Below are 26,325 nucleotides of genomic sequence, written 5' to 3'. Positions count from 1 at the left end.
GAAATGACTTTTCTCTTTAATTTCTGTTTATGTGTTCTTGGTCTTTTGTGATTTTCTTTATATTTATTGTTTAATAATAAAAACTAAATTGTTACATAAATATGAATAGTAAAGCAAAGAAACAGAAAATAAAAACAAACAAAAAACACAATAGGAATTTTGGGGAAAAGCATAACAGAGAAATGTATCTAACATTTTCCACCAAGAGCAAGAAATCAGACTAAAATTTTTTTGTATTTTGATTTCTGGCTTTCCTCCCACCAGCTTCTTTCCTGACCATGACCTTGTACATACTCTTACTTTCCAGTCCCCCACCAAGACCTCCAACGTTTTTCTCAGCTCTCCCCACACTCTTGACTATTTTCCTTCTCTCTGAGGACAGGGCCTGTATCTCTCATTTCTGTTCCTCTAGTGCTTGTTACAGTCCCTGACAAGTTACACGGGTATTAATAATAATTCCTAACGTTTATGGAATCGTTAACACATTTTAGTTTCTTATCCCACAATTTCCTGCTTAATCCTCACAGTTTGTTATCCTTATCTGACAGATTTAAAAGCTGAGTCAATGGGAGCTTATCTTACTTTTCAAGTAAGGGGCAAAGTCAGGATTCAAATTTTATATGTGTCTATTTTTTTTAAATTGAAGTATAGTTGATTCACAGTGTTTCAGTTGTATAGCGAAGATTTTCAGTTTTATCTCCAAAGACTCCCATCGCAGCAGAGTAAAATCCAAAGTACTAGTCATATGACAGAGTCCTACACTCTCCAGTCTCCACCTTGTCCACTTCTCAGTCATGTCCAACTCTTTGTGACCCCACGGACTGCAGCACGCCAGGATTCCCTGTCTGTCACCAACTCCCAGAGCTTGCTCAAACTCATGTCCATCGAGTCAGTGATGCCATCCAACCATCCCCTTCTCCTGCCTTCAATCTTTCCCAGCATCAGGGTCTTTTCCAATGAGTCAACTCTTCACATCAGTATTGAAGCTTCAGCTTCAGCATCAGTCCTTCCAGTGAATATTCAGGGTTGATTTCCTTTAGGATTGACTGGTTTGATCTCCTTGCACTCCAGGGGACTCTAAAGAATCTTCTCCAACACCACAGTTTAAAAGCATCAATTCTTCAGCCGTGTTGTACTCATCAGATATTTCCCCCATTTTTCTTACCATCCCACTTGAAAGGACTCCCAAAAACATAGGAAGAGTAAATAAGTATAGAGCAAAGCCAGCTGGGCTGGAGGAAGCACAAGCTGGAATCAAGATTGCCAGGAGAAATATCAATAACCTCAGATATGCAGATAACACCACCCTTATGGCAGAACGTGAGGAAGAACTAGAGCCTCTTGATGAAGGTGAAAGAGGAGAGTGAAAAAGTTGGCTTAAAGCTCAACATTCAGAAAACTAAGATCATGGAATCCAGTCCCATCACTTCATGGCAAATAGATGGGGAAACAGTGAAAACAGTGTCAGACTTTATTTTTCTGGGATCCAAAATCACTGCAGATGGTGGATTGCAGCCATGAAATTAAAAGATGCTTACTCCCTGGAAGGAAAATTATGACCAACCTAGAGAGCATGTTAAAAAACAGAGACATTATTTTGCCAACAAATGTCCATCTAGTCAAGGCTATCGTTTTTCCAATGGTCATGTATGGATGTGAGAGTTGGACAATAAAGAAAGCTGAGTGCTGAAGAATGGATGCTTTTGAACTGTGGTGTTGGAGACGACTCTTGAGTCCCTTGGCCTGCAAGGAGATCCAACCAGTCCATTCTAAAGGAGATCAGTCCTGGGTGTTCATTGGAAGGACTGATGTTGAAGTTGAAACTCCAATACTTTGGCCACCTGATGCAAAGAGCTGACTCACTGGAAAAGACCCTGATGCTGGGAAAGATTGAGGGCAGGAGGAGAAGGGGATGACAGAGGATGAGATGGTTGGATGGCATCACTGACACAATGGACATGGGTTGGGTGAACTCCGGGAGTTGGTGATGGACAGGGAGGCCTGGCGTGCTGTGGTTCATGGGGTCGCAAAGAGTTGGACATGAATGAGCGACTGAGCTGAAAGCCAGACGATACTACTATTGCTCTGTCCCTCATTTGGACAATATCAGTTTAGAAATGAATTTATGCACTTGTATGTCATGGGCTGATATGTGTCAGGAGAAGATACTCAAAATGTTATCCCTCCCCAACCAAGAACCCTTTGTCTTTACAAGGTCTTGCTAGCTGCAGAGGTAGAGAAAGTCTGGTAGTTTGGCTACTTGAATTTACTTGTCTAAGTGCAAAAACTTATATTCCTCTTCCTCCCAAATGAGTAGGAAGCAGTGATGCTTGTGTCTCAATACCCCAATTTAGGTAACTTAGGAAGTTGAGAGCAGACTCTGCAGAGGGGGAGCCCAGTGCTGTTTCTTTGAGTTGTCTCTCTGAGGTGAGCCAGGCCCACACCATCTTCCCTGGATCCCTGGTTCCTGTGATCCTGGAAGCAGCAGGGAGCTTCCATGGTGGTCTCTCTTCCTCCCAGGCTCATCCCCATCACTGCTGACCCCCCATGAACAGGTCAGAACTGGGGGAGATGTGATGGTAACAAGGACCTGGGTAGGAGCAGAGACAGGGGAGTGGGATATAGACCATCAGTCCTGGGGGAACTTTCAGAGATGGGTACTGTGTTCTTAAGAAGGTGCTCCTCAAATTCTGTTCAAGATTTTAGGAATAATCTAAAATGAAAGTTCTTAAAAAATTTCCTTAAACACAACAGGTAGCTGAAGTATGTGCATCCTTTGTGCTCGGGATCTGAAGTAGTTAAATATGTCCCCCAGAAAGAACACCGATTGAGATTATGTGCAGGGAGCAGCCTGCTTACTTGAAAGAACCTGGAAAATGGAGGGGAGATGGAGGAAGGAAGAAGGAAGAATACTGGGGACCAGCCTCCCCTCACCTGGCTACATGATTTGTGCAGAACTCAAGGAGATAGCTGAAGGATGAGAAATCTCCAGCATGTGGGAATCTTAGGGTTGATAATTACAAAGAGTAACAAGTTTTTAATAAAAATCTGAAGTAGAATGATGGTTATTCCCCTGGCAAGGAACGCTTGCTGCTGCTGCTAATTCACGTCAGTCGTGTCCAACTCTGTGCGACCCCATAGACGGCAGCCCACCAGGCTCCTCCGTCTCTGGGATTCTCCAGGCAAGAACACTGGAGTGGGTTGCCATTTCCTTCTCCAGTGCATGAAAGTGAAAAGTGAAGTCGCTCAGTCGTGTCTGACTCTTAGCGATCCCATGGACTGCAGCCCACCAGGCTCCTCCATCCATGGGAGTTTGTTTAGTCTTTGATCCTAAATTCGAGTTTTAAGGGAAATCTTAAATTTGGGTCTTGAAAATTTTTAGCTCAGTTCAGTACTCATTCTGAAATACTGTATGACTAGTGATTTTCAGTGCTTTGGAAGCATATTGTCCACTTAATCAACTTTGTGCGAATAAATCTCCCTTTATAATATCTTTTTAATTGTGGATTTGCTCAGGGATATGTCTTTTTTTGGTGGCACACCCTGAGTTTTCTGTATTCATTTCTCTCTCACCAGATTTAAAACTGGGACCATATTGAAAGAAGGTTTGGAAGGCTTCCTGAGTATCATTCTTCCTCATGATTCGGGAAAAGAAATGTCTATCTATCTTCATCTTTCCTCTCAGGCTTTTGTGAAGTGAGGAGGAAAGTCCAGCCCCAAGGCCAGGCAGGATTTGAACATGGGGATTCCGAGCAGTTCTGGGCCCTTGTGGAAGCATCAGATCTCCTCTTGTTCCCACATGTGTGCCTCCCCTTGTTCTGCCCCTTCACTGAAAGGAGCTTATTGGGCTCTTCTCTGCTGCCCATGTTCTTATGACCTGGCTTACTAGAACCTTCCAGAAGAAAAGGTAAATGGCCGCCATGAGCTTATGTACAGGATTCTCTCTTGAGGCCAAGAGGAGACATATTTCCAGAGTAATTTACTTGTGGCTCCTCCTGAAGCAGATGAATAGGAAGAACTATTTAAATTAAAGTATCATGACACAGGTCACAGTGGGTTTCAGGTCCTTCTGGCCTTGCAGTTAATAACGAGGTTCTGAGGCAGGTCATCCTGACCCACAGGTGAGAGAACGTGGGACCAGCTGATGCAGAATCCAAGGCGATCTCTCCGTGGACAGACATGCTGTAGACCCCAGGAGCTGACGTTCCCCTTGCACACGTGGGGATGTTCATTTCACACATGTGGAGAGATTCCAAATCCTAGAAGACAGTCTGACCAATGGAGAAAATAGCCTAGTTTATTCTTCAGTGCTAATGTGTAAATATTTAATGGTTTGCTTTGAGGCACAAACCGCTACTAATCATGCTGTTGGTAATTCCCAGTCACACCAGGATTGACAGTTAATTTATGTAGATCTTGATGTTAAGTTTCTCATGTGATTATTTCCTCAGTTTGTGTGAGTGTTTAAACAGATATTTATTACCAGGGTGGTTTTTTTTTTTTTTTTAATCAAATCTTCCTTTGTCTTCAGTTTTTTCCTTAAGATGAAAAAAACTTCTTCAACACTTTCCTGTTAGTGTTCAGTAGTTCAGAAGATATTTTGTAGCACACTTTGTACAATGGAAAATTATTTTAGAGATACTTTTTTATAAACATACATTTGCAACTTTATAATTAATAATAATGAATTTAGATGTTTTTGTATTTTAATTTTGACAGTCTGTACACATTGGAATAAAATGAAAAGAGGTTAAGGTAATAACATTCTCTGTTTTGGGGTATTTAGGAACCTGTTTTATTCACTGGAACAATGAGGAAAAATCTGGATCCCTTTAATGAGCATACGGATAACGAACTGTGGAATGCCTTAGAAGAGGTATTTATTAATGGTAACTGTAATTAACTTGTTAGCATAAGTATCTGTGTGCTTACATTTAGAGCATTGCAGATAATTAAGGGGAGCGTATCAGTTTCACTGACTTCAGTAACCTCCTAGGAAATCACTGATGACATGGGTGCGCTTAAAAATGTGTGTATTGATGATGATGAAAATCAACAATGTAATGCGACGTTTTCATTTTAGCTATTTCCCTAGAACCCTGAACAAATAGACACATTATCTTGTCCTTAGCAGAGCACTCAATTAGATGTTAAAACTGTGGGATCAAATTCTACTAGTGACCTAGGGAATTAATTAGTCCATTACACTCCAATATTCATTTTATTCCTGTGGTCTTAGGAAACATCTACTAAGTGGAGACAACAGTAGTTTTTCCTTATTAACTAAAAGATATAAACAAGATCATACTAAAACTGTAGAAGTTTCATAGGAAAGTGTTTATAAAGATAAATTATATAGTCGGAATTAATGATGATTATTTATTAGCAATTATGTCATTTTAATGCTGTAGCATTAATGCAGATAACAGAACCCTGGAACATCTGCTCAGTTTTTATATGGGTAGGTTGGTTCATTTCTAGAGAATTTTCTGTTATTTGTGCCATGTTTTCCCTTGTCCCACTTCTTAGAATTTCCTCACCCTTGCATGAAAAAAAAATTTTACTATTAAGTTGCTGTCAGTTTGTATTTTAATACAAACTATTTTGCGTATTTGCACTCCTTTTACAAATCAGTTCTACTGATGGCAGAAACCCTAGACTTCTTTTTTAAATTTATTTATTTTAATTATAGACTAATTACAATATTGTAGTGGTTTTGCCATACATAGTCTTTTGCTTTTAAAAAGTAAGAATGAGCATTCCTATACATTAATGATGAAAGATCAGAAAGAGAAATTGAGAAAACAATCTCATTTGCCATTGCAACAGAAAGAATAAAATACCTAGGAATAAACCTCCCTAAGGAGACAAAAGACCTGTACTCATAAAACTACAAGATACTGACAAAAGATGACACAAAACTGATGGAAGGATATACCGTGTTCTTGGATTGGAAGAAACAATATTGTGAAAATGACTATACTACTCAAAGAATCTACAGATTCAATACAATCCCTGTCAAATTACCAATGGCATTTTTCATAGAATTAGAGCCAAAAATTTTACAGTTTTAATGGAAACACAAAAGATCCCAAGTAGCCAAAGCATTCTTAAGAAAGAAAAATGAAGCTGGAGAAATTAGGTTCCCTGACTTCAGAATATATTATTGAGTTGGCCAAAAAGTTTGTTACATAAGATTTTATGGAAACACTTAAATGAACTTTTTGGCCAGTTTAATATAGGGCTAGAGTAATCAAGATGGTATGGTGCTGGCACAAAAATAGAAATACAGATCTATGGAACAGGCTAGAGAGCCCAGAGATGAACTCACACACCGGTGGCCACCTAATCTATGAAAAAGGGGGAGAGACTATACAATGGAGAAAAGACAGTCTCTTCAGTAAGTGGTGTGGGAAAACTGGACAGCTATGTGTAAAATACCACTCCCTAATACCATATACAAAAATAAACTCAAAGAGGGTTGAAAACCTAAATGTAAGACCAGATACTGTAAGACTCTTAGAGGAAAACACAGGGAAAACACTCAACCTAAATAACTACTACTAATAAATGTTTGATTGATCTTTTCATTTCAGAGAAGTGTGGTGTATTTTTAAAAAATCTTTGTTGTTGTTACACAAATCTGAGAGATTGATTGTTCACGTTGGTTTGAATTGGTGTGTTTGTCATTTACTGTCACCCTTCCAGGGAAGCTCTGAAATCTGTAATATGCAGGTGAGCCTTGACTGTGAGCAGGCAGATTTGGAGGTATGACCATTTCCAGCCAGTAATTCTGGTTTCTGAAGGATGTCACCACTGAGTCTTTATACACACACCCTGCTTTTCAGCAGCATGTGGATTTTGTTTTCTTAAATTGGGTCGATTGCTTCACCTTCTTCTCCCCGAAAAGCAGTGCACCTCTGATTTCATTTAAGTTTGTGAGTCTTTTACAGTAAAATTCTACAAGAGAAGAGGTGTGTAGAGCATTTAACCATTAAACGCAAAGAACGATAGGATGACCCACTACTCTTGAATTCATAGGACAAATTTAATGATGAAATTGGGACACATCTAAAAAAAACAAAACTGAAAGTATTGGTAAATTATTTTTCTATTTGTTTCCTAGATTGAGACCTTTCTTCACAGATTCTCAGGTAGCATTACTCTAGAATTTTAGAACATACTGTTCCATGGATAGAGAGGCAATCTAAATTATTAAAATGCTGAAGTAGTAGATAATACTAAGATCTACTTCTATTTAAACTACATTTGGAACTTTCTATAAAAAGAAAGAAATGTGAGTTTATTTCACAGAGTCAAGTGTGTGGTTTCCATGTATTGCTTCTGGAATTAACCCTGTTAATTTTGGTGATATCACTTAGAGAAATCATCCCAACATTATGTTTCTCTAGGAATTGATTCCTTATGACTATATTAAAAGGAAACTTACCAAACCATTCATTGAAAAACATACAAATGTGGTAAAGAAATAATTCCTAGAGGATCTGGATAAAGGGGTGATTTATCACCCTAAGTTATTGTTCAGTTGCTAAGTCACCTCTGACTCTTTGTGACCCCATGGACTACAGCGTGCCAGGCTTCCCTGTCCCTCATCATCTCCTGGAGTTTACCCAAGTTCATGTCCATTGAACAGATGATGCCATCCAGCCATCTCATCCTCTGTCTCCCTCTTCTCCTTCTGCCTTCATTGTTTCCCAGCATCAGGGTCTTTTCCAATGAGTCAGCTGTTTGCATCAGGTGGCCAAAATATTGGAGCTTCAGCTTCAGCATCAGTCTTTCCAGAGAATATTTAGGGTTGATTTCCTTTAAGATTGATTAGTTTGATCTCCTTGTTCTCCAAGGGACTCTCAATAGTGTTCTCCAGTACCACATTTCAAAAGCATCGATTCTTCAGTGCTCTGTTATTGTCCAGCTCTCGCATCTGTACATGACCATTGGAAAGATCATAGGTTTGATTATACGGACCTTTGTCAGCAAAATGATATCTTTGCTTTTTAACACACTGTTTAGTTTTGCCATAGCTTTCCTGCCAAGAAGCAATCATCTTCTAATTTCAAGGCTACAGTTACCATCTGTACTGATTTTAGAGCCCAAGAAGAGGAAATCTGTCACTGCTTCTATCTTTTCCTCTCTTATTTGCTGTGAAATGATGGGACTGGATGCTATGATCTTAGTTTTATTAATGTTGAGTTTAAGCCAACTTTTTCACTCCTCCTTCACCCTCATCAAGAGGTATCACTAAATCAATGAAGTCAATTTTTAAGTGAACCAAAACCCCTATTTATTAACTTGTGTATGATGCCTAACTGGATATGTGAACCCAAACTCACAGAGTTAACCTGAAAATGAATAGGAGGGAACCACTATGCTTTCCTCTTTATGAACTTCAGTTAAAAGGAAAAGATGGCTTAGAAATTTTTTAAGGTCCTCTAGTTCTGTTTCCTCCTTCTTTCTTGGCCGAGATGGACATTCAGAAGGAAGACAGTCCTATGGATGCTGCCTGTCTCATTTTGTTTATTTTTCTAAATATGCTGAAAATACATTTTTCATGTACTGAAAACTTGCCAACTTACGGTAAACTGATAAAAGTTCATCAGAAATTAGCGCTATTGGGGTGCTAAAAAGCAAATGGCAGCTCCAAAAATATAACATGAGTAATGCCTAAGGATGAAGCACTTTATCACTCAGAGGTTAGAAGGTCATAGTAGATAGAACTCTGGAAGTGAATCATTGATGTGTTGCTTCTGTTAAAAAGCAAAACCAAAACACCTTAGATATTGGGATTTGGAATTAAAGATAGAATATGGGGGCTTCCCCAGTTGCTCAGTGATAAAGAGTCTGCCTGCAGTCGGGGAGAAGTGGGATTGATCCCTGAGTTGGGAAGATTCCCTAGAGGAGGAAATGGTAACCCATTCTAATATTATTGCCTGGGAAATCCCATGGGCAGAGAAACCTGGTGGGCTACAGTCCATAATGTCCACGACTTAGCAACTAAACAATAACAAAAATGTCCTGTCAAAACTGGGAAGAAATCATGCAGTTAAATGTCTGACACTGATAGCATCTCTGTTAGGACACAAGTGTGTCTCATCACACAGGAAACCAAGATGCAGAGAGCTGGGCGTCAGCAGCCTGTGCATCAGGAACCATGTGCTTCAGTCCTTGCAGTGGAGACAGGTCACATGTCCATTTCCCGGGGTCTTGTGTTAGGTGAACTTCCTTTACTGCTGGCCCTGCTCTGGGAAAAAGCTCTTCCCCATCTGTTTATTGCATTTCAGTGTCTCCTGGCCCACATTAGATTTTCTCTTTGAAAATAAGAAAGTTCCACAAAACGTGGAAACCACCTGACCTCTGTGTTCACCCCCTGTGAGGGGTGTGAGTACCTACCACACATAGTGCACACAGTGATGATGGAACAGGGTGCCGTATAAGTCCAGTTTATTATTTTCCAGTTTTGCTGTATTCTATTATTTTCCCAAGATCAAAAACAATCTGAGGTATTCTAGACTGAGATGTATAGTTTTGAATAGTAATTATTTGTTCTATTTTCCTTAAATTATAACATTTTCAGTGCTTTCGTTTGTTTAAAGGGTGATATGATATCTTGGAGTCAGTTAATTGTTATAAGAATATATCCTTTTTACAACTACATTTATTAAGAAAACAGTGTTAGATATAAATTATTTATCCATATGCATTTAGTTTCTAATTAATAGGAACAGTTATGTCATGCAGTTAGAGTCACTTATGCTTTCATTCATGTTGTTGCTGTTTGCCACATCTGACTCTTCTGAAACCCCATGAACTGTAGCCTGCCATGCTCCTCCGTCCATGGGATTTCTCAGTCAAGAATATTGGAGTGGGTTGCAATTTCCTTAGCTAGGGGATCTCACCCAAGATCGAACTCAAGTCTCCTGTTTGGCAGGTGGATTCTTTACCACTGAGCCACCAGGGAAGCCCACCTTCATCCAGCCAACCAATATCTACTAAGAGCTTGTTAGGCAATGTTGCACATTCTGGGGCTGTCACAGTCATCAAGACACAAAATGTCTGTCCTTCTGAAGCTGAAATTTTCCAGGAGAAGTTGAAAATCAAGCCAATGCATATATAACAAAATAGTGCTGATATGTGCAAAGGAGAAAGTGAAGCAGAGCTTGAGGAGGGGCAAGCTGATAGCATTATTAATCATGGGCAATATCTATTGATCTGTTACAAATTCTGCATGCACTGACACATTTAATATTCTTAACAATGTTAAGAGTTACTGTTCAGTTGAGTTCAGTTGCTCAATTGTGTCCGACTATTTGCAACCCCATGAATTGCAGCACGCCAGGCTTCCCTGTCCATCACCAACTCCTGGAGTTCACTCAAACTCACGTCCACAGAGTCGGTGATGCCATCCAGCAATCTCATCCTCTGCCATCCCCTTCTCCTCCTGCCCCTAATTCCTCCCAGCATCAGAGTTTTTTCCAGTGAGTCAACTCGTCGCATGAGGTGGCCAAAGTATTGGAGTTTCAGCTTTAGCATCAGTCCTTCCAAAGAACACCCAGGATTGATCTCCTTTAGAATGGACTGGTTGGATCTCCTTGCAGTCCAAGGGACTCTCAAGAGTCTTCTCCAGCACCACAGTTCAAAAGCATCAATTCTTCGGCGATCAGCTTTCTTCACAGTCCAACTCTCAAATCCATACATCACCACTGGAAAAACCATAGCCTTGACTAGACGGACCTTGGTTGGCAAAGTAATGTCTCTGCTTTTGAATGTGCTATCTAGGTTGGTCATAACTTTCCTTCCAAGGAGTAAGCGTCTTTTAATTTCATGGCTGAAATCAGCATCCGCAGTGATTTTGGAAACCAAAAAATAAAGTCTGACACTGTTTCCACTGTTTCCCCATCTATTTGCCATGAAGTGATGGGACCAGATGCCGTGATCTTTGTTTTCTGAATGTTGAGCTTCAAGCCAATCTTTTCACTCTCCTCTTTCACTTTCCTCAAGAGGCTCTTTAGTTCCTCTTCACTTTCTGCCATAAGGGTGGTGTCATCTGCATATCTGAGGTTATTGAGATTTCTCCCAGCAATCTTGATTCCAGCTTGTGCTTCTTCCAGCCCAGCGTTCCTCATGATGTACTCTGCATATAAGTTAAATAAGCAGGGTGACAATATACAACCTTGACGTACTCCTTTTCCTATTTGGAACCAGTCTGCTGTTCTATGTCCAGTTCTAACTGTTGCTTCCTGACCTGCATACAGGTTTTTCAAGAGGCAGGTCAGGTGGTCTGGTATTCCCATCTCTTTCAGAATATTCCAAAGTGTATTGTGATCCCCACAGTCAAAGGCTTTGGCAAAGTCAATGAAGCAGAAATAGATGTTTTTCTGGAACTTTCTTGCTTTTTCCATGATCCAGCGGATGTTGGCTATTTGATCTCTGGTTCCTCTGCCTTTTCTAAAACCAGCTTGTACATCTGGAAGTTCACAGTTCACGTATTGCTGAAGCCTGGCTTGGAGAATTTTGAGCATGACTTTAATAGAGTGTGAGACAAGTGCAATTGTGTGGTAGTTTGAGCATTCTTTGGCATTACCTTTCTTTGGCATTGGAATGAAGACTGACCTTTTCCAGTCCTGTGGCCACAGCTGAGTTTTCCAAATTTGCTGGCATATTGAGTGCAGCACTTTCACAGCATCATCTTTCAGGAATTGAAATAGCTCAACTGGAATTCCATCACCTCCACTAGCTTTGTTCGTAGTGATGCTTTCTAAGGCCCACTTGACTTCACATTCCAAGATGTCTGGCTCTAGGTCAGTGATCACGTTATTGTGATTATCTTGGTCATGAAGAATTGTACAGTTCTTCTGTGTATTCTTGTTACCTCTTCTTAATATCTTCTGCTTCTGTTAGGTCCATACCATTTCTGTCCTTTATTGAGCCTATGTTTGCATGAAATGTTCCCTTGAAATCTGTCATTTTCTCGATGAGATCTCTAGTCTTTCCCATTCTGTTGTTTTCATCTATTTCTTTCCATTGATCGCTGAGGAAGGCTTTCTTAAGTCTCCTTGCTATTCTTTGGAACTCTGCTTTCAGATGCTTATATCTTTCCTTTTCTCCTTTGCTTTTCTCTTCTCTTCTTTTCACAGCTATTTGTAAGGCCTCCTCAGACAGCCATTTTGCTTTTTTGTATTTCTTTTCCATGGGGATGGTCTTGATCCCTGTCTCCTGTACAGTGTCACAAACCTCCATCCATAGTTCATCAGGTACTCTATAGATCTAGTCCCTTAAATCTATTTCTCACTTCCACTGTATAATCATAAGGGATTTGATTTAGTTCAAATCTGAATGGTCTAGTGGTTTTCCCTACTTTCTTCAATTTAAGTCTGAATTTGGCAATAAGGAGTTCATGATCTGAGCCACAGTCAGCTCCCAGTCTTATTTTTGCTGACTGTATAGAGTTTCTCCATCTTTGGTTGCAAAGAATATAATCAATCTTATTTTGGTCTTGACCATCTGGTGATGTCCATGTATAGAGTCTTTTCTTGTGTTGTTGGAAGAGGGTGTTTGCCATGACCAGTGCATTCTCTTGGCAAAATTCTATTAGCCTTTGCCCTGCTTCATTCCGTACTCCAAGGCCAAATTTGCCTGTTACTCCAGGTGTTTCTTGACTTCCTACTTTTGCATTCCAGTCCCCTATAATGAAAAGGACATCTTTTTTGGGTGTTAGTTCTAAAAGGTCTTATAGGTTTTCATAGAACTATTCCACTTTCGGCTTCTTTAGTGTTACTGGTTGGGGCATAGTCTTGGATTACTGTAATATTGAATGGTTTGCCTTGGAAACAAACAGAGATCATTCTGTCGTTTTTGAGATTGCATCCAAGTACTGCATTTTGGACTCTTTTGTTGACCATGATGGCTACTCCATTTCTTCTAAGGGATTCCTGCCCACAGTAGTAGATATAATGGTCGTCTGAGTTAAATTCACCCATTCCAGTCCATTTTAGTTCACTGATTCCTAGAATGTCGACGTTTACTCTTGCCATCTCCTGTGTGACCACTTCCAATTTGCCTTGATTCATGGACCTGACATTCCAGCTTCCTGTGCAATATTGCTCTTTACAGCACCAGACCTTGTTTCTGTCACCAGTCACATCCACAACTGGGTATTGTTTTTGCTTTGGCTCCATCTGTTCATTCTATCTGGAGTTATTTCTCCACTGATCTCCAGTAGCATATTGGGCACCTACCGACCTGGGGAGTTCCTCATTCAATATCCTATCATTTTGCCTTTTCATACTGTTCATGGGGTTCTCAGTGCAAGAATGTTTGTTTGCCATTCCCTTCTCCAGTGGACCACATTCTGTCAGACCTCTCCACCGTGACCTGCCCAGCCTGGGTGGCCCCACATGGCATGGCTTAGTTTCACTGAGTTAGATAAGGCTGTGGTCCGTGTGATCAGATTGACTAGTTTTCTATGATTATGATTTCAGTGTGTCTGCCCTCTGATGCCCTCTCGAAATACCTACCATCTTACTTGGGTTTCTCTTACCTTGGTTGTGGGGTATCTCTTCACGGCTGCTCAAAGCGCAGCCACTGCTCCTTACCTTGGACGAGGGGTATCTCCTCATGGCCGCCCCTCCTGACCTTGAACATGGAGTAGCTCCTCTCGACCATCCTATGCCTGCGCAACTGCTGCTACTTGGACGTGGGGTTGTACACACCTTTATAATTATGATATTATAGTCTTACTTAGAGTTTAGGAAGATAAGATAGAGTAGGTTCAGGAACTTGTCCTGTTGGCACAGGCAGGCAAGACTTATGCCCAGGCTGCGTGGCTTCAAATCTCCAATTTATTTTTGTTTGGCTGCAAAAAAATAGTCAACAAAGAGTCTAAAATGCAGTACTTTGGTGCAATCTCAAAAATGACAGAATGATCTCAGTTCATTTCCAAGGGAAACCATTCAGTATCACTGTAATCCAAGTCTATGCCCCAACCACTAATGCTAAAAAAAGCTGAAGTTGAACAGTTCAATGAAGAGCTAGAAGATTTCTAGAACTAAAACCAAGAAAGATGTCTTCTTAATCATAGGGGACTGAAAAGCAAATGTAGGAAATCAAGAGATACCTGGAGTAACAGGCAAGTTTGGCCTTAGAGTACAAAATGAAGCAGGGCAAAGGCTAACAGAATTTTGCCAAGAGAACTTTCTGGTCATAGCAAACACCCTCTTCCAACAATACAAGAGACAACTCTACACATGGACATCACCAGATGGTCAATACCAAAATCAGATTGATTATATTCACTGCAGCCAAAGATGGAAAAGCTCTATACAGTCAGCAAAAACAAGACGGCAGCTGACTATGGCTCAGATCATGAACTCATTGTTGCCAAACTCAGGCTTAAATTGAAGAAAGTAGGGGAAAACACAAGGCAACTCCGATATGACCTAAAACAAATCCCTTACAAATTATACAGTGGAAGTGACAAGTAGATTCAAGGGATTAATTCTGAAGTACCTTAAGATCTATGGACAGAGGTTTGTAATACTCTACAGGAGGTGGTGAACAAAACCATCCCCAAGAAAAAGAAATGCAACAAGGCAAAATGGTTGTCTGGGAAAGCCTACAATAGCTGAAAAAAGAAGAGAAGCTAGCTAAAGGCAAAGGAGAAAATGACAGATATACCCATCTCAATGCAGAGTTCCAAAGAATAGCACAGAGAGATAAGAAAGTCTTCCTAAGTGATCAATGCAAAGAAATAGAGGAAAACAATAGAAAAGGAAAGACCAGAGATTTTTTTCAACAAAATTAGCAATACCAAGGGAACATTTCCTGCAAGGATAGGCATAATAAAGGGGAGAAACGGTATGGACCTAACAGAAGCAGGATAGATTAAGAAGTGGTGGCAAGGATACATGGAAGGACTATTTTAGAAAAAGGTCTTAATGACCCAAATAGCTACAATGATGTGATCACTCACTTAGAGACAGACATCCTGGAACACGAAGTCAAGTGAGCTTTAGAAAGCATCATGATGGAAAAAGCTACTGGTGACAGAATTCCAGCTGATCTATTTCAAATCCTAAAAATGATGCTGTGAAAGTGCTGCACTCAATATGCTAGCAAATTTGGAAGACTCAGCAGTGGCCACAGGACTGGAAAAAGTCAGTCTTCATTCCCATCCCAAAGAAGGGCAGTGCCAAAGAATGTTTACATTACCACACAATTGCACTCATTTCACATGCTAGCAAAGTACTACTCAAAATCCTTCACGCTAGGCTTCAATAGTACATGAACCAAGAACTTCCAAATGTACAAACTGTATTTAGAAAAGCCAGAGGAACCAGAGATCAAATTGCCAACATCCACTGGATCATCAAAAAAGCAACAGACCTCCAGAAAAACATCTGCTTCATTGACTACTTCTTTGACTGTGTGGATCACAACAAACTGGAAAATTCTTAAAGAGATAGGAATACCAGACCACCTTACCTGTCTCCTGAGAAACCTGTATGCAGGTCAAGAAGCAACAGTTAGGACTAGACATAAAACACCTGGTTCCAAAGCAACAATTTGGACTGGTTTCAAATTGGAAAAGGAGTACGTCAAGGCTATATATCGTCACCTTGCTTATTTGACTTATATGCAGAGTACATCATGCGAAATGCTGGGCTGGATGAAGCACAAGCTGGCATCAAGATTGCTGGGAGGAATCTCAATAACCTCAGATATGCAGATGGCACCACCCTAATCATAGAAAGTGAAGAGGAACTAAAGAGCCTCATGGTAAAAGTGAAAAAGGAGTGTGAAAAAGCTGGCTTAAAACTCAATATTCAAGAAACTAAGACCATGGCATCCTGTCTCATCACTTCATTGCAGTAGATGGGGAAACAGGGGAAACAATGAGAGACTTATTTCCAAAATCACTGCAGATGGTGACTGCAGTCATGAAATTAAAAGATGCTTGCTCCTGGGAAGAGGAGTTATAACAAACCTAGACAGAATATTAAAACGCAGAGACATCACTTTGCCGACAAAGTCCATGTAGTCAAACCTATGGTTTTCCCAGTAGTCATGTACCAATGTGAGAGTTGGACCATAAAGAAGGCTGAGGCTGAAGAACTGATGCTTTTGAACTGTAGTTCTGGAGAAGATTGTTGAGAGTCCCTTGGACAGCAAGGAGATCAAACGAGTCAATCCTAAAGGAAATGAACCCTGAATTTTCCTTGGAAGGACTGATGATGAAGCTAAAGCTCCAATACTTTGGCCACCTGATGTGAAAAGATGGCTCTCTTCACATCAGGAAAAGACCCTGATGCTGGGAAAGATGGAGGACAGGTGGATAAGAGTACAAAAGAGGACAAGATGGTTGGATGGCATCATCAAGTTAATGGACCTGATTTTGAGCAAAATCCAAGCAATAGTGAAGGACAAGGAACCCTGGTGTGCTGCTGTCCATGGGGTTGCAAAGTGTTGGGCACGACTCAGTGACTGGATGACAACAACCTGTATCCGTATGCTGGGGGAAATAAGATATTGTGTTTATTTTTCATGTGTTTTCATTCACTATAATGCATTTATGACACTGAAGAAAATGCACTTGATTGGTCCACTATTTATAGGATTAAACTTGGGAAAGAACCATCATCAGAATGGGTTCCAGGATTACTAATGAATAAGGGACAGTTTGCCATTGCTTAAACCTGCATATATTAAACTTTAGAAAATAGTAAAGGGCCAATAAGCTTATATCTTCAGAGAATGAGATTTCTGTAAAATTTTTGAAAGTTTTTCTTTAGTGTACCAACTCCTATGCAAAATGTACTTTGGGAAACTTGACTCAACCATAAAGATCCTTTTAAGTTTTCTGTTTAAATCAGATTGGGAGAAATAACTTCACTTTTTGAGAAACTTCCTTAACTAACCCTTAGGTAGGGTTTCTGGTGGATATCCTGTGGTGGGACTGGGGGACACTGAGATCTTTCTGCCCTGAGTTGACTCCATCTTTCTCAGTGAACACTCATTGGAAGGCGCTCACCCCATCACCTGTCTGTACATGTAAGATATGTAAGAAGTCCCGAGGATGTCAAATCTCTAATGTCTAAGAGGCTTGTCTACTTCAGTAGCAGTTTGCTTAGAAAAACGTCATTCTTTCTGTATCCGCAGGTACAACTCAAAGAATCCATCGAAGGTCTTCCTGCTAAAATGAATACTGAATTAGCAGAATCTGGATTGAACTTGAGTGTTGGTCAGAAACAACTGGTGTGCCTTGCCAGGGTTATTCTCAGGAAGAATCAGATATTGATTATTGACAAAGCCACATCATACGTGGATCCAAGGTATGGAGCTAAGCCCCAGGAAATCTTGACTCTGACTTGTAAATGTGGCAAGTGGAAAACATTTAGTGAATCTTTGAAATGTTTTTAAGTGCTCTTTTGGCCTCATGGATATGTATTGATAATATTAATTCCAGAAAACAAAGGAAAAAACCAAGACATGTTATATGGTGTTAATGTTGCTATGAGGCATCCTAAGAGAGCTGAATTCCTAAATCCAGCTCCTGATTGTTTCCAGCAATTTTGAGAGAAGACTGATTTTCCATTATTTTATGAAAAATAGTAAATTTCTAAGTAGACTTTTATACTTAGTTTTCTAGGAACAAGACTATATGTTAAAGTTTTGATTTTCAAAAACATTATAAAAATATCACAGGATATTTTTAATTCTTAAGTCTGCTTTTCCTGTCTTTACTGAACTAAATCAACTTCTTTGTTTCTAGAACTGATGAGTTAATACAAAAAAAAATTCATGAGCGATTTGCCCAGTGCACTGTGCTGACCATTGCACACAGGTTGAGCACTGTTATTGACTGTGAATGGATAATGGTAAGACCCTCACCATTTTAGTTGTGTCCATTTATGTTCACTTTTCAATGTATCCTTCCATGTAAAATTTGATAGGAACGTCCATTAATTTTTCTCTTAGTTTCTTCTCTCATTCCTGAACATTACTGAAGTACTTAACTATACTTTTAGAATGCATTATTAAATAATATATCCAGTGATCTTATATTTTCATATTAAAAGTTTATTTGAATTGTCTTGTTTTATGATGGCCAATGATTAAAATATTCCAAACCCAAGTTAGAGCTCCATATTTTAGTGGTGTAGAACACAGTCATTTTCACTGTGTCATAGAAGTTTCAGCATTTTTGGATTCTCTTATCAAAAAATTAGCCTCTAATTTAGATTGCCAGGAGGTTGATGGCTAAAGTTGTAGAATTTCTCAGGAGTCCATGAGAAGAAAAGGCCTAGTGAGAAAAGCAATACTTTAACTGAAAGGATTTAATATAAGAAATTTATTACATAGGGATTCAGTTCAGTCAGTTCAGTTCAGTTCAGTCGCTCAGTCGTGTCCGACTCTCCGCGACCCCATGAATCACAGCACGCCAGGCCTCCCTGTCTTATCACCAACTCCCGGAATACACTCAAACTCATGTCTACAGAGTCGGTGATGCCATCCAGCCATCTCATTCTCTGTCGTCCCCTTCTCCTTAGAGGACTAGAAAAATGAAACACTGGGTAATGATTTTAGAAAGCAGCTACCATATCCTAGGACAGATCTCCAGACCTGAGAACTCGGAAGAGAGGCCCTAAAGAATTGATGCTCGGACCTCTGAGGAGAGGTCACTGCCCGGTTGTTGGTCATATTTGTGAGGGGGCAGCATGGGACTGGTTCTCCATGTGGTAATAGCTGGGCGCTGGAGTCAGGTCCCAGTGCTGAGGTGATGCTAGTAGCAAAATCAGGTAGAACGTTAGCTGTGTTTCCCACCTTCAGTCTCCATCTAGTGCCCCCTACTGGCAGGACCTAACAAAGGCCACCTGGCAAAAGAGTCTGAACTGTTGCAGTAACTTGCAGAGACCCAGCTTCTGCATCACAGATCCAAGTATGGAAGGAAAGGCAAATCAGGGATGAGAGGCTAAAGAAACAACCAGAGAGTCTCACACAATAGCTCTGTTCTGTACACGCGGCAAGCTCCAGGCTTTGGTCTCTGGTTATCTGCCTAGTATCTTCCTTCCAGGTTTGGTTGACTCTTTCTTCCTTAGGAATTGAACATTTCCTCCCTTAGCTTTATTTCCTTCCTCCATCGATTCCTTTTCTCTTTTTTGTTTTATCTCTTTCTTTGTCCTTTCCCTCTGTTGCTTGCTTAGTTTCAATAAATGAGAAATGGGATGTGGCTTTAAAACATAGGAAAAGCATTCCTCAAAGGAAAAACTGTGGCAGCAAATAATCTCAGGGAATGCAAGATACTTTAAGGTATTTTGATGGTCCATACAAAACAGGAATCACTAATGAGTGGTCAGTAATACCCACATAGTACCATCTCTTTGGACTTCTTGGGCAGCTTCTGGAATATCACCTCCTGTCCTACTTCACATGCATTGTCAGAGGGATCATCAGTGGGGCACTGAGTATATGCCAGGCTGTCAGCATTGAGGAAGTGCCTGTAGCCTCACTCCCCAAGCTGGACGTGCACAAAAGTGACCTCTGGGGAGGCAGAGGACAGGAGTGGGGCGTCCCCAACCAAAAGGATGCTCTAGGCTCCAAGCAGTGTGTCTGGCTATCTGGACTAGACATCACAGTGGGAAGCAGGCTCTAGCTGCAGACTTTCATGAGAGATGGGGTGGCATTCAAGATTGCCCAGCAGTGACTCTTAATTTCTAGAAATGTTTTTTGTCAGACATCCTTTCAGTTCAGTTCAGTTCAGTCGCTCAGTTGTGTCCGACTCTTTGCGATCCCATGAATCACAGCACGCCAGGCCTCCCTGTCCATCAACAACTCCCGGAGGTAACTCAAACTCATGTCCACAGAGTCGGTGATGCCATCCAGCCATCTCATTCTCTGTCGTCCCCTTCTCCTCCCGCCCCCAATCCTTCCCAGCATCAGAGTCTTTTCCAGTGAGTCAACTCGTCACGTGAGGTGGCCAAAGTATTGGAGTTTCAGGTTTAGCATCAGTCCTTCCAATGAACACCCAGGATTGATCTCCTTTAGAATGGACTGTTTGATCTCCTTGCAGTCCAAGAGACTCTCAAGAGTCTTCTCCAGCACCACAGTTAAAAGCATCAATTCTTCGGTGATCAGCTTTCTTCACAGTCCAACTCTCACATCCATACATGACCACTGGAAAAACCATAGCCTTGACTAGACGGACATTTGTTGGCAAAGTACTGTCTCTGCTTTTTAATATACTATCTAGGTTGGTCATAACTTTCCTTCCAAGGAGTAAGCGCCTTTTAATTTCATGGCTGAAATCAGCATCCTCAGTGATTTTGGAGCCCCCAAAAATAGTCTGAGACTGTCTCCACTGTTTTCCCATCTATTGCCATGAAGTGATGGGACCAGATGCCGTGATCTTTGTTTTCTGAATGTTGAGCTTCAAGCCAACCTTTTCACTCTCCTCTTTCACTTTCCTCAAGAGGCTCTTTAGTTCCTCTTCACTTTCTGCCATAAGGGTGGTGTCTTCTGCATATCTGAGGTTATTGATATTTCTCCCGGCAATCTTGATTCCAGCTTGTGCTTCTTCCAGCCCAGCGTTCCTCATGATGTACTCTGCATATAAGTTAAATAAGCAGGGTAACAATATACAGCCTTGACGTACTCCTTTTCCTATTTGGAACCAGTCTGTTTTTCCATGTCCAGTTCTGACTGTTGCTTCCTGCATATAGGTTTCTCAAGAGGCAGGTCAGGTGGTCTGGTATTCCCATCTCTTTCAGAATTTTCCACAGTTTATTGGGATCCACACAGTCAAAGGCTTTGGCATAGTCAATGAAGCAGAAATAGATGTTTTTCTGGAACTCTCTTGCTTTCTCCATGATCCAGCGGATGTTGGCAATTTGATCTCTGGTGCCTCTGCCTTTTCTAAAACCAGTTTGTACATCTGAAAGTTCACAGTTCACGTATTGCTGAAGCCTGGCTTGGAGAATTTTGAGCATGACTTTACTAGCGTGTGAGATGAGTGCAATTGTGCAGTAGTTTGAGCATTCTTTGGAATTGCCTTTCTTTGGGATTGGAATGAAGACTGACCTTTTCCAGTCCTGTGGCCACTGCTGAGTTTTCCAAATTTGCTGGCATATTGAGTGCAGCACTTTCACAGCATCATCTTTCAAGATTTGAAATAGCTCAACTGGAATTCCATCACCTCCACTAGCTTTGTTCGTAGTGATGCTTTCTAAGGCCCACTTGACTTCACATTCTAAAATGTCTGGCTCTAGGTCAGTGATCACATTATCGTGATATTCTTGGTCGTGAAGATCTTTTTTGTACAGTTCTTCTGTGTATTCTTGCCACCTCTTCTTAATATCTTCTGTTTCTGTTAGGTCCATACCATTTCTGTCCTTTATCGAGCCCATCTTTGCATGAAATGTTCCCTTGGAATCTCTCATTTTCTTGAAGAGATCTCTTGTTTTTCCTATTCTGTTGTTTTCCTCAGGCATCCTTGGTCCTTCATTTTGTGTTCTTGAATGCTAATTTGAAAAGTATCCTTTTATTTCTAGTTTTTACCTGTCACTTTATTGTTCTTACCTCTCACCATCGTATTTCAAGGACTGTCCCCCAACGCACAATTTTTCAATAACAAATAAATGATGCTGTGAAATGTATCTGTTTCAAGTCCTTTGTCAGACTTTAGACATAGCAGCAGAAAGATGGCTTGATCTCCAGCTCAGTTAAGGGTCTTCTCAATTAAATTCTTTGCTCCTAAATGTACCCTGAAGATTTATTTTTGGTTTTTGGTATTATAGCATTAATGACATTCATAGTAGCAGATTCTTTTTATTATCTAATTCTTAGAAATACTGTTAGCTTGAAATGTGTGGTTGGTTAGGGAAACTGCAGAAGGACAGAATTTGGCGGACACGTCGCCTGGTCAGTCCTAACATGTTATCATTCAGCACCTAATCTGCAGATATGAACATCTATATTCTCTGAACCAGTCGGCTTTCTTGATATTATCAAAATACATTCATTTTTTTAATGCTTTACTTACTGATTTGTTGTTCATTCACTCAGTCATGTCCAGCTGTTTGCAACCCGTGGACTGCAGTATGCCAGGCTTCCCTGTCCTTCGCTATCTCCCAGAGCTCACCTTCTGTCATCTGCTTCTCCTCCTGCCCTCAATCTTTCCCATCATCAGGGTCTTTTTCAGTGAGTTGGCTCTTCAAATCAGGTGGCCAAAGTATTGGGGCTTCAGCTGCAGCATCAGTCCTTTCAGTGAATGTTCAGGGTTGATTTCCTTTGGGATTGACTGGTTTGATCTCCTGCAGTCCAAGGAACTCTCAAGAGTCTTCTCCAGCACCACAGTTCAAAAGCATCAATTCTTAGGCTGTCACCCAGGTTCTTTATGGGTCAACTTTCATATCCATACATGACTTCTGGAAAAACCATAGCTTTGACTATATGGGCCTTTGTCAGCAAAGCAATGTCTCTACTTTTTAATACACCGTCTAGGTTTGTCATAACTTTTCTTCCAAGGAACAAGCGTCTTTTACTTACCAATATCTCCTGGTAAGGAGATTATAAATCTCTGCAACCTCAGAGTTTTCTCTCTTGGTCAATGTCTATGAACAAATCTTTAAAGTCGTTTTATGAAGCAGTGCACTGCCCGTCCCTCCCCAACTTTCTAGTTTTGTCTTACTCTGTTCTCCCTTCTTCCTTTACAGTCAAAACCACACTGATGGTCTTTCAGTTCTCCAAATTCAATGTTCACTATCTTACAATGTGCCCTCTCTGGACTGTTGGCGTAGTCTAAGGTATCTGCAGTGGAAATGGTGAGATGGTGGGACTTGGGGTAGATAAGGAAGTGGAGCCAAGTGGACTGTGTAATGGATTGAACATGGAATCTGAGGGCAGAGAGAGAAGCGGATGCTGGTTTCTGGGTGCAGAGACTGAGCATCTGGGTGAATGGGGAAGATGGAGCGAGAAGGAAAATGCAAGGGTTCTGTTTGGGCCTGTCATCTTTATGATGAATGACCTTGTTTCCAGAAAGGATCTTACCCTTCACTGTGGAGCTGCTTTTCCCACTCCTGTGTTGGGAGACCTTCAGTTTAAGGTTCCCTGGTTGAGGTCATCAGTGATGTCATGGGGAGGTCCCACCAGGAGATGTAAGCTTGGCCTCATGTTTACATCTTGGTCTGAGCTGGTTGTGGTTGCTGACTCCTCTGGTAGAAATAACAGGATTAGACCTCAAGGCACCAAGAGACAGGCATCCCCCAGCTTCAGGGTTGGGGATTGTCCTCTGTACTCCATTCACCCCAGGTTAAAAGTTTGTATGTTATTCTAGAGCTTCTAATTACCAGATGGTTTTCAATGCAGCAAAAACATCACAAATAATGTTCTTTCTCAAACCTTCAATTTTTGAGGCAATCTTATTTTTATTGCTTGCTTTAGAACTATAGACATACCTTGTTTTATTGTGCGTCCCAGATATTGAATTTTTTACAAATTGAGAGCTTGTCATAAACCTGAATCAAGCAAGTCTATAGGCACCATTTTTCCATCAGCATTTCCTTATTCCATGTCTCTGTGTCACCTTTTGGTAATTCTCACAATATGTCAAACATTTTCACTATCATTGCAGTTGCTTTGGGGATCTATAATATCAATGATCTTTGATATTACTACCATGACTTACTGAAGTCTCTGATGATGGTTAATATTTTTTAGCAAAGCCTTATTTTTAAGTTAAGTTCTGTACATAGTTTTTTTCAGACATAATGCTATTGCACGCATACTTGGGTATAGTATAGTGTAACATAACTTCTGTTTGCCCTGGAAAACCAGAAAATTCACGTGACTCACTTTACTGGAATATTCACTGTATTCTGGTGTTCAGAAACTGAACCCGCAAAAGCTCTGAGGGATGCCTGTACCAGTTCCTTTCTGGAAAGCAAGTGATTGTTCTGAAAGCTTTAAGGGTGTAAAGACAAGTCAATCTGCTGCAAAGCCTGATGATTCATAGGGCGGGCTGCCAGCCTGGGGAAGGAGCTGGGGAAGTGACAGATGCTGATGAAGGGCATAACCAACAGTGCTGTCACCACAAAGTCCTGTCACTGCAGGTGTTTAAGGTGTAATAATTACATATTGTTGCACTGATGAATACTTCTGCACAAAAATAGATGGATTTTTTTTTTTATTCTGTTTTTTAAAATGAAGAGCCTAACTCATAAAAATATATTTTTGTTACAAAAAAGCAACAAATATGCAAGGTAGAAATAGGAAAAATTTTAAATATCTCATAAAGGGAGGATTACAAAATACCCACCACCAGAAAGTAACAGTTGTATAGTGCTATAATATTATTTGAATAAAATTAGAACTATTAATAGTTTAATAATTAATCTTATGCAAAACAGAGTATTTAATCAGCAGAATTTTTATAGCAACAATATATTCTTAAAATCTCCCATGTCATTAATTAATTTTCTATAGCACAATTTTAATGGTTGCCTAAAATTTCATCTTAGAGATCGAGTATAATTAATCTGAATCTTTGACATAATATGGGCTTCCCTGGTGGTTCAGACTGTTAAGAGTCTGCCTGGAATGCAGGAAACCCAGGTTTGACTCCTAGGTCAGGAAGATCCCTTGCAGAAGGGAAGGGCTACCCCACTCCAGTATTCTTGCCTGGAGAGTTCCATGGACAGAGGAACCTAGCAGGCTACAGTCCATGGGGTCGCAAAGAGTTTGACATGACTGAGCAACTAACACTTTCACTTTAGAGATTATATATTTTTCAAATTGTCACTTTTATTCAAAAATCTTGAAATAATTAGATGGATATGGTTTTGCTTAGTGTAAGTAAACAAGAGAAAAGACTTGTTGGGAAACAACTGTGACCCAGTTAGTAGCTTTGTGTGTGTGTTGGCTCTCTGAAGGGATTTACCCAGTTTTGGTTTGTTAAACCAAACCATAAACGTTTCAGAATTTTATTTTACAAAGAAATTATCTTAATTTTAAGTATCTTAAAGATATCATAACAGCATCTAAGTTATGACTAAGCGTAAAAGTCATAACAGCAACTAAGTTAATCTTCCTCATTTGCTCCAAAACATTGGAGAAAGACAGACAAGTTAGAAATCCTTTTGTCCTTAGACTCACTACTGTCTCTGCATTAGAGGGCTCTTCCTACAGATTTTAGGATTAGCTGGGTGCTTGTGACCTGCTTTCTCTGCAGCCAGCAGCACAGCTGTTGCCTCCAAGTCCCGCACACTGCAGTCTTCATGTCACCCGAATTCTCCCTAGAAGCATGAACAAAGAAGTGTCTGACAATCTGTACTTGCATTAACAGTATTGTTGGCTGTGGTCAACATTTTCACTGTCTGCAGTTAGAGAATTCTTTGGAAATGAATAATGAAAAAACAAAACTGGGGACAGGAAACTCAGATTCCACCTCTTTTGTTTATACTCAATCTTATGATTTTGTTTTTTGTTTCTTCCTCAGCACAAACCTCTTCTCAGTAGAATTTTCCCCAGAGAAATCAAAACCAGAAACTGTTGTAACATCCCCACCTGGAAAGCACAAAACAGCTCACGCCTAACTAGAGTTTTACTTAAATTCTGTTTTTCACCTTCATGGAACATTTCTTTCAGAAGCCTGCATGGCTACAATTAGAACATTTCAGAAGAGAAAACTCCTTCAAAAATTCCAAAAGATTTCACTCAGGTTTTGAAAGGAGAAAAATTAATCCGGAGGTAGAAAGCGTAGTTGGGGAGAAGAGATATGCTAAGAGTGGAGAGCTTATGAGCAAAGGCAGCAGATTTGGGAAAGTGACTGTGGAGGTGACTGTGAGCCAGCCTTCATCATCCCACTGGTGAGAGACTAATTTATTATTTCAAGACCCAGGAAAGGATTTTCAGATAATACTTGCCACGTTGCCCAGTGAGAAAATCATGGGCACCCATTTTACCAATGAGGGACCCACTATGCAAATTTGGACAGCTGTCCCTGTGTCATCCCCTGGCAGCCAGAAACAGAGATATGACAGATCTTCCCCTTGCAACTCTACTTGTCAATATGTGGGGCTCTATCTCTATTATTGGCATCATTTCTCATCAGGCTTTATCTCCATCCTCTCCTGCCCCCGCCTCTCTGTGCACTCACACACCTCCCCTTCATTCCTCTTTTTCACCGATGGCATCTTGCCAATGAATGGATCAAGTTATCTTGCAGTGGGTCCATGTAATTTTTATGTCTAGACAGCTACCAGGAATGTCTGCACATAAACAGGTTTGATAAACACATCTTTATTGAGCTTATGGAAC

General features: G+C 40.5%; 1 protein-coding gene across 1 annotated transcript in view; it reads left to right on the top strand.

Annotated features, from left to right (window-relative positions):
• Positions 1–26,325, top strand: part of LOC148775809 (ATP-binding cassette sub-family C member 4-like) — a 139,788-nt gene that overhangs the window by 110,594 nt on the left and 2,869 nt on the right. Inside the window, exons 27-29 of the mRNA XM_088842845.1 lie at positions 4,787–4,876; positions 17,173–17,345; positions 17,786–17,891. Coding sequence (XP_088698971.1) covers positions 4,787–4,876; positions 17,173–17,345; positions 17,786–17,891 — 369 coding nt within the window. The remainder of the gene's footprint in view (positions 1–4,786; positions 4,877–17,172; positions 17,346–17,785; positions 17,892–26,325) is intronic.

Source organism: Moschus berezovskii, chromosome 13 (assembly GCF_049115385.1).
Source record: "Moschus berezovskii isolate FMDL1 chromosome 13, NW_MosBer_1.0, whole genome shotgun sequence".
Lineage (NCBI taxonomy): Eukaryota > Metazoa > Chordata > Mammalia > Artiodactyla > Moschidae > Moschus > Moschus berezovskii.
The sequence above is the reverse complement of the archived record's forward strand: the minus strand, read 5'-3'. Positions and strand labels throughout refer to the sequence as shown.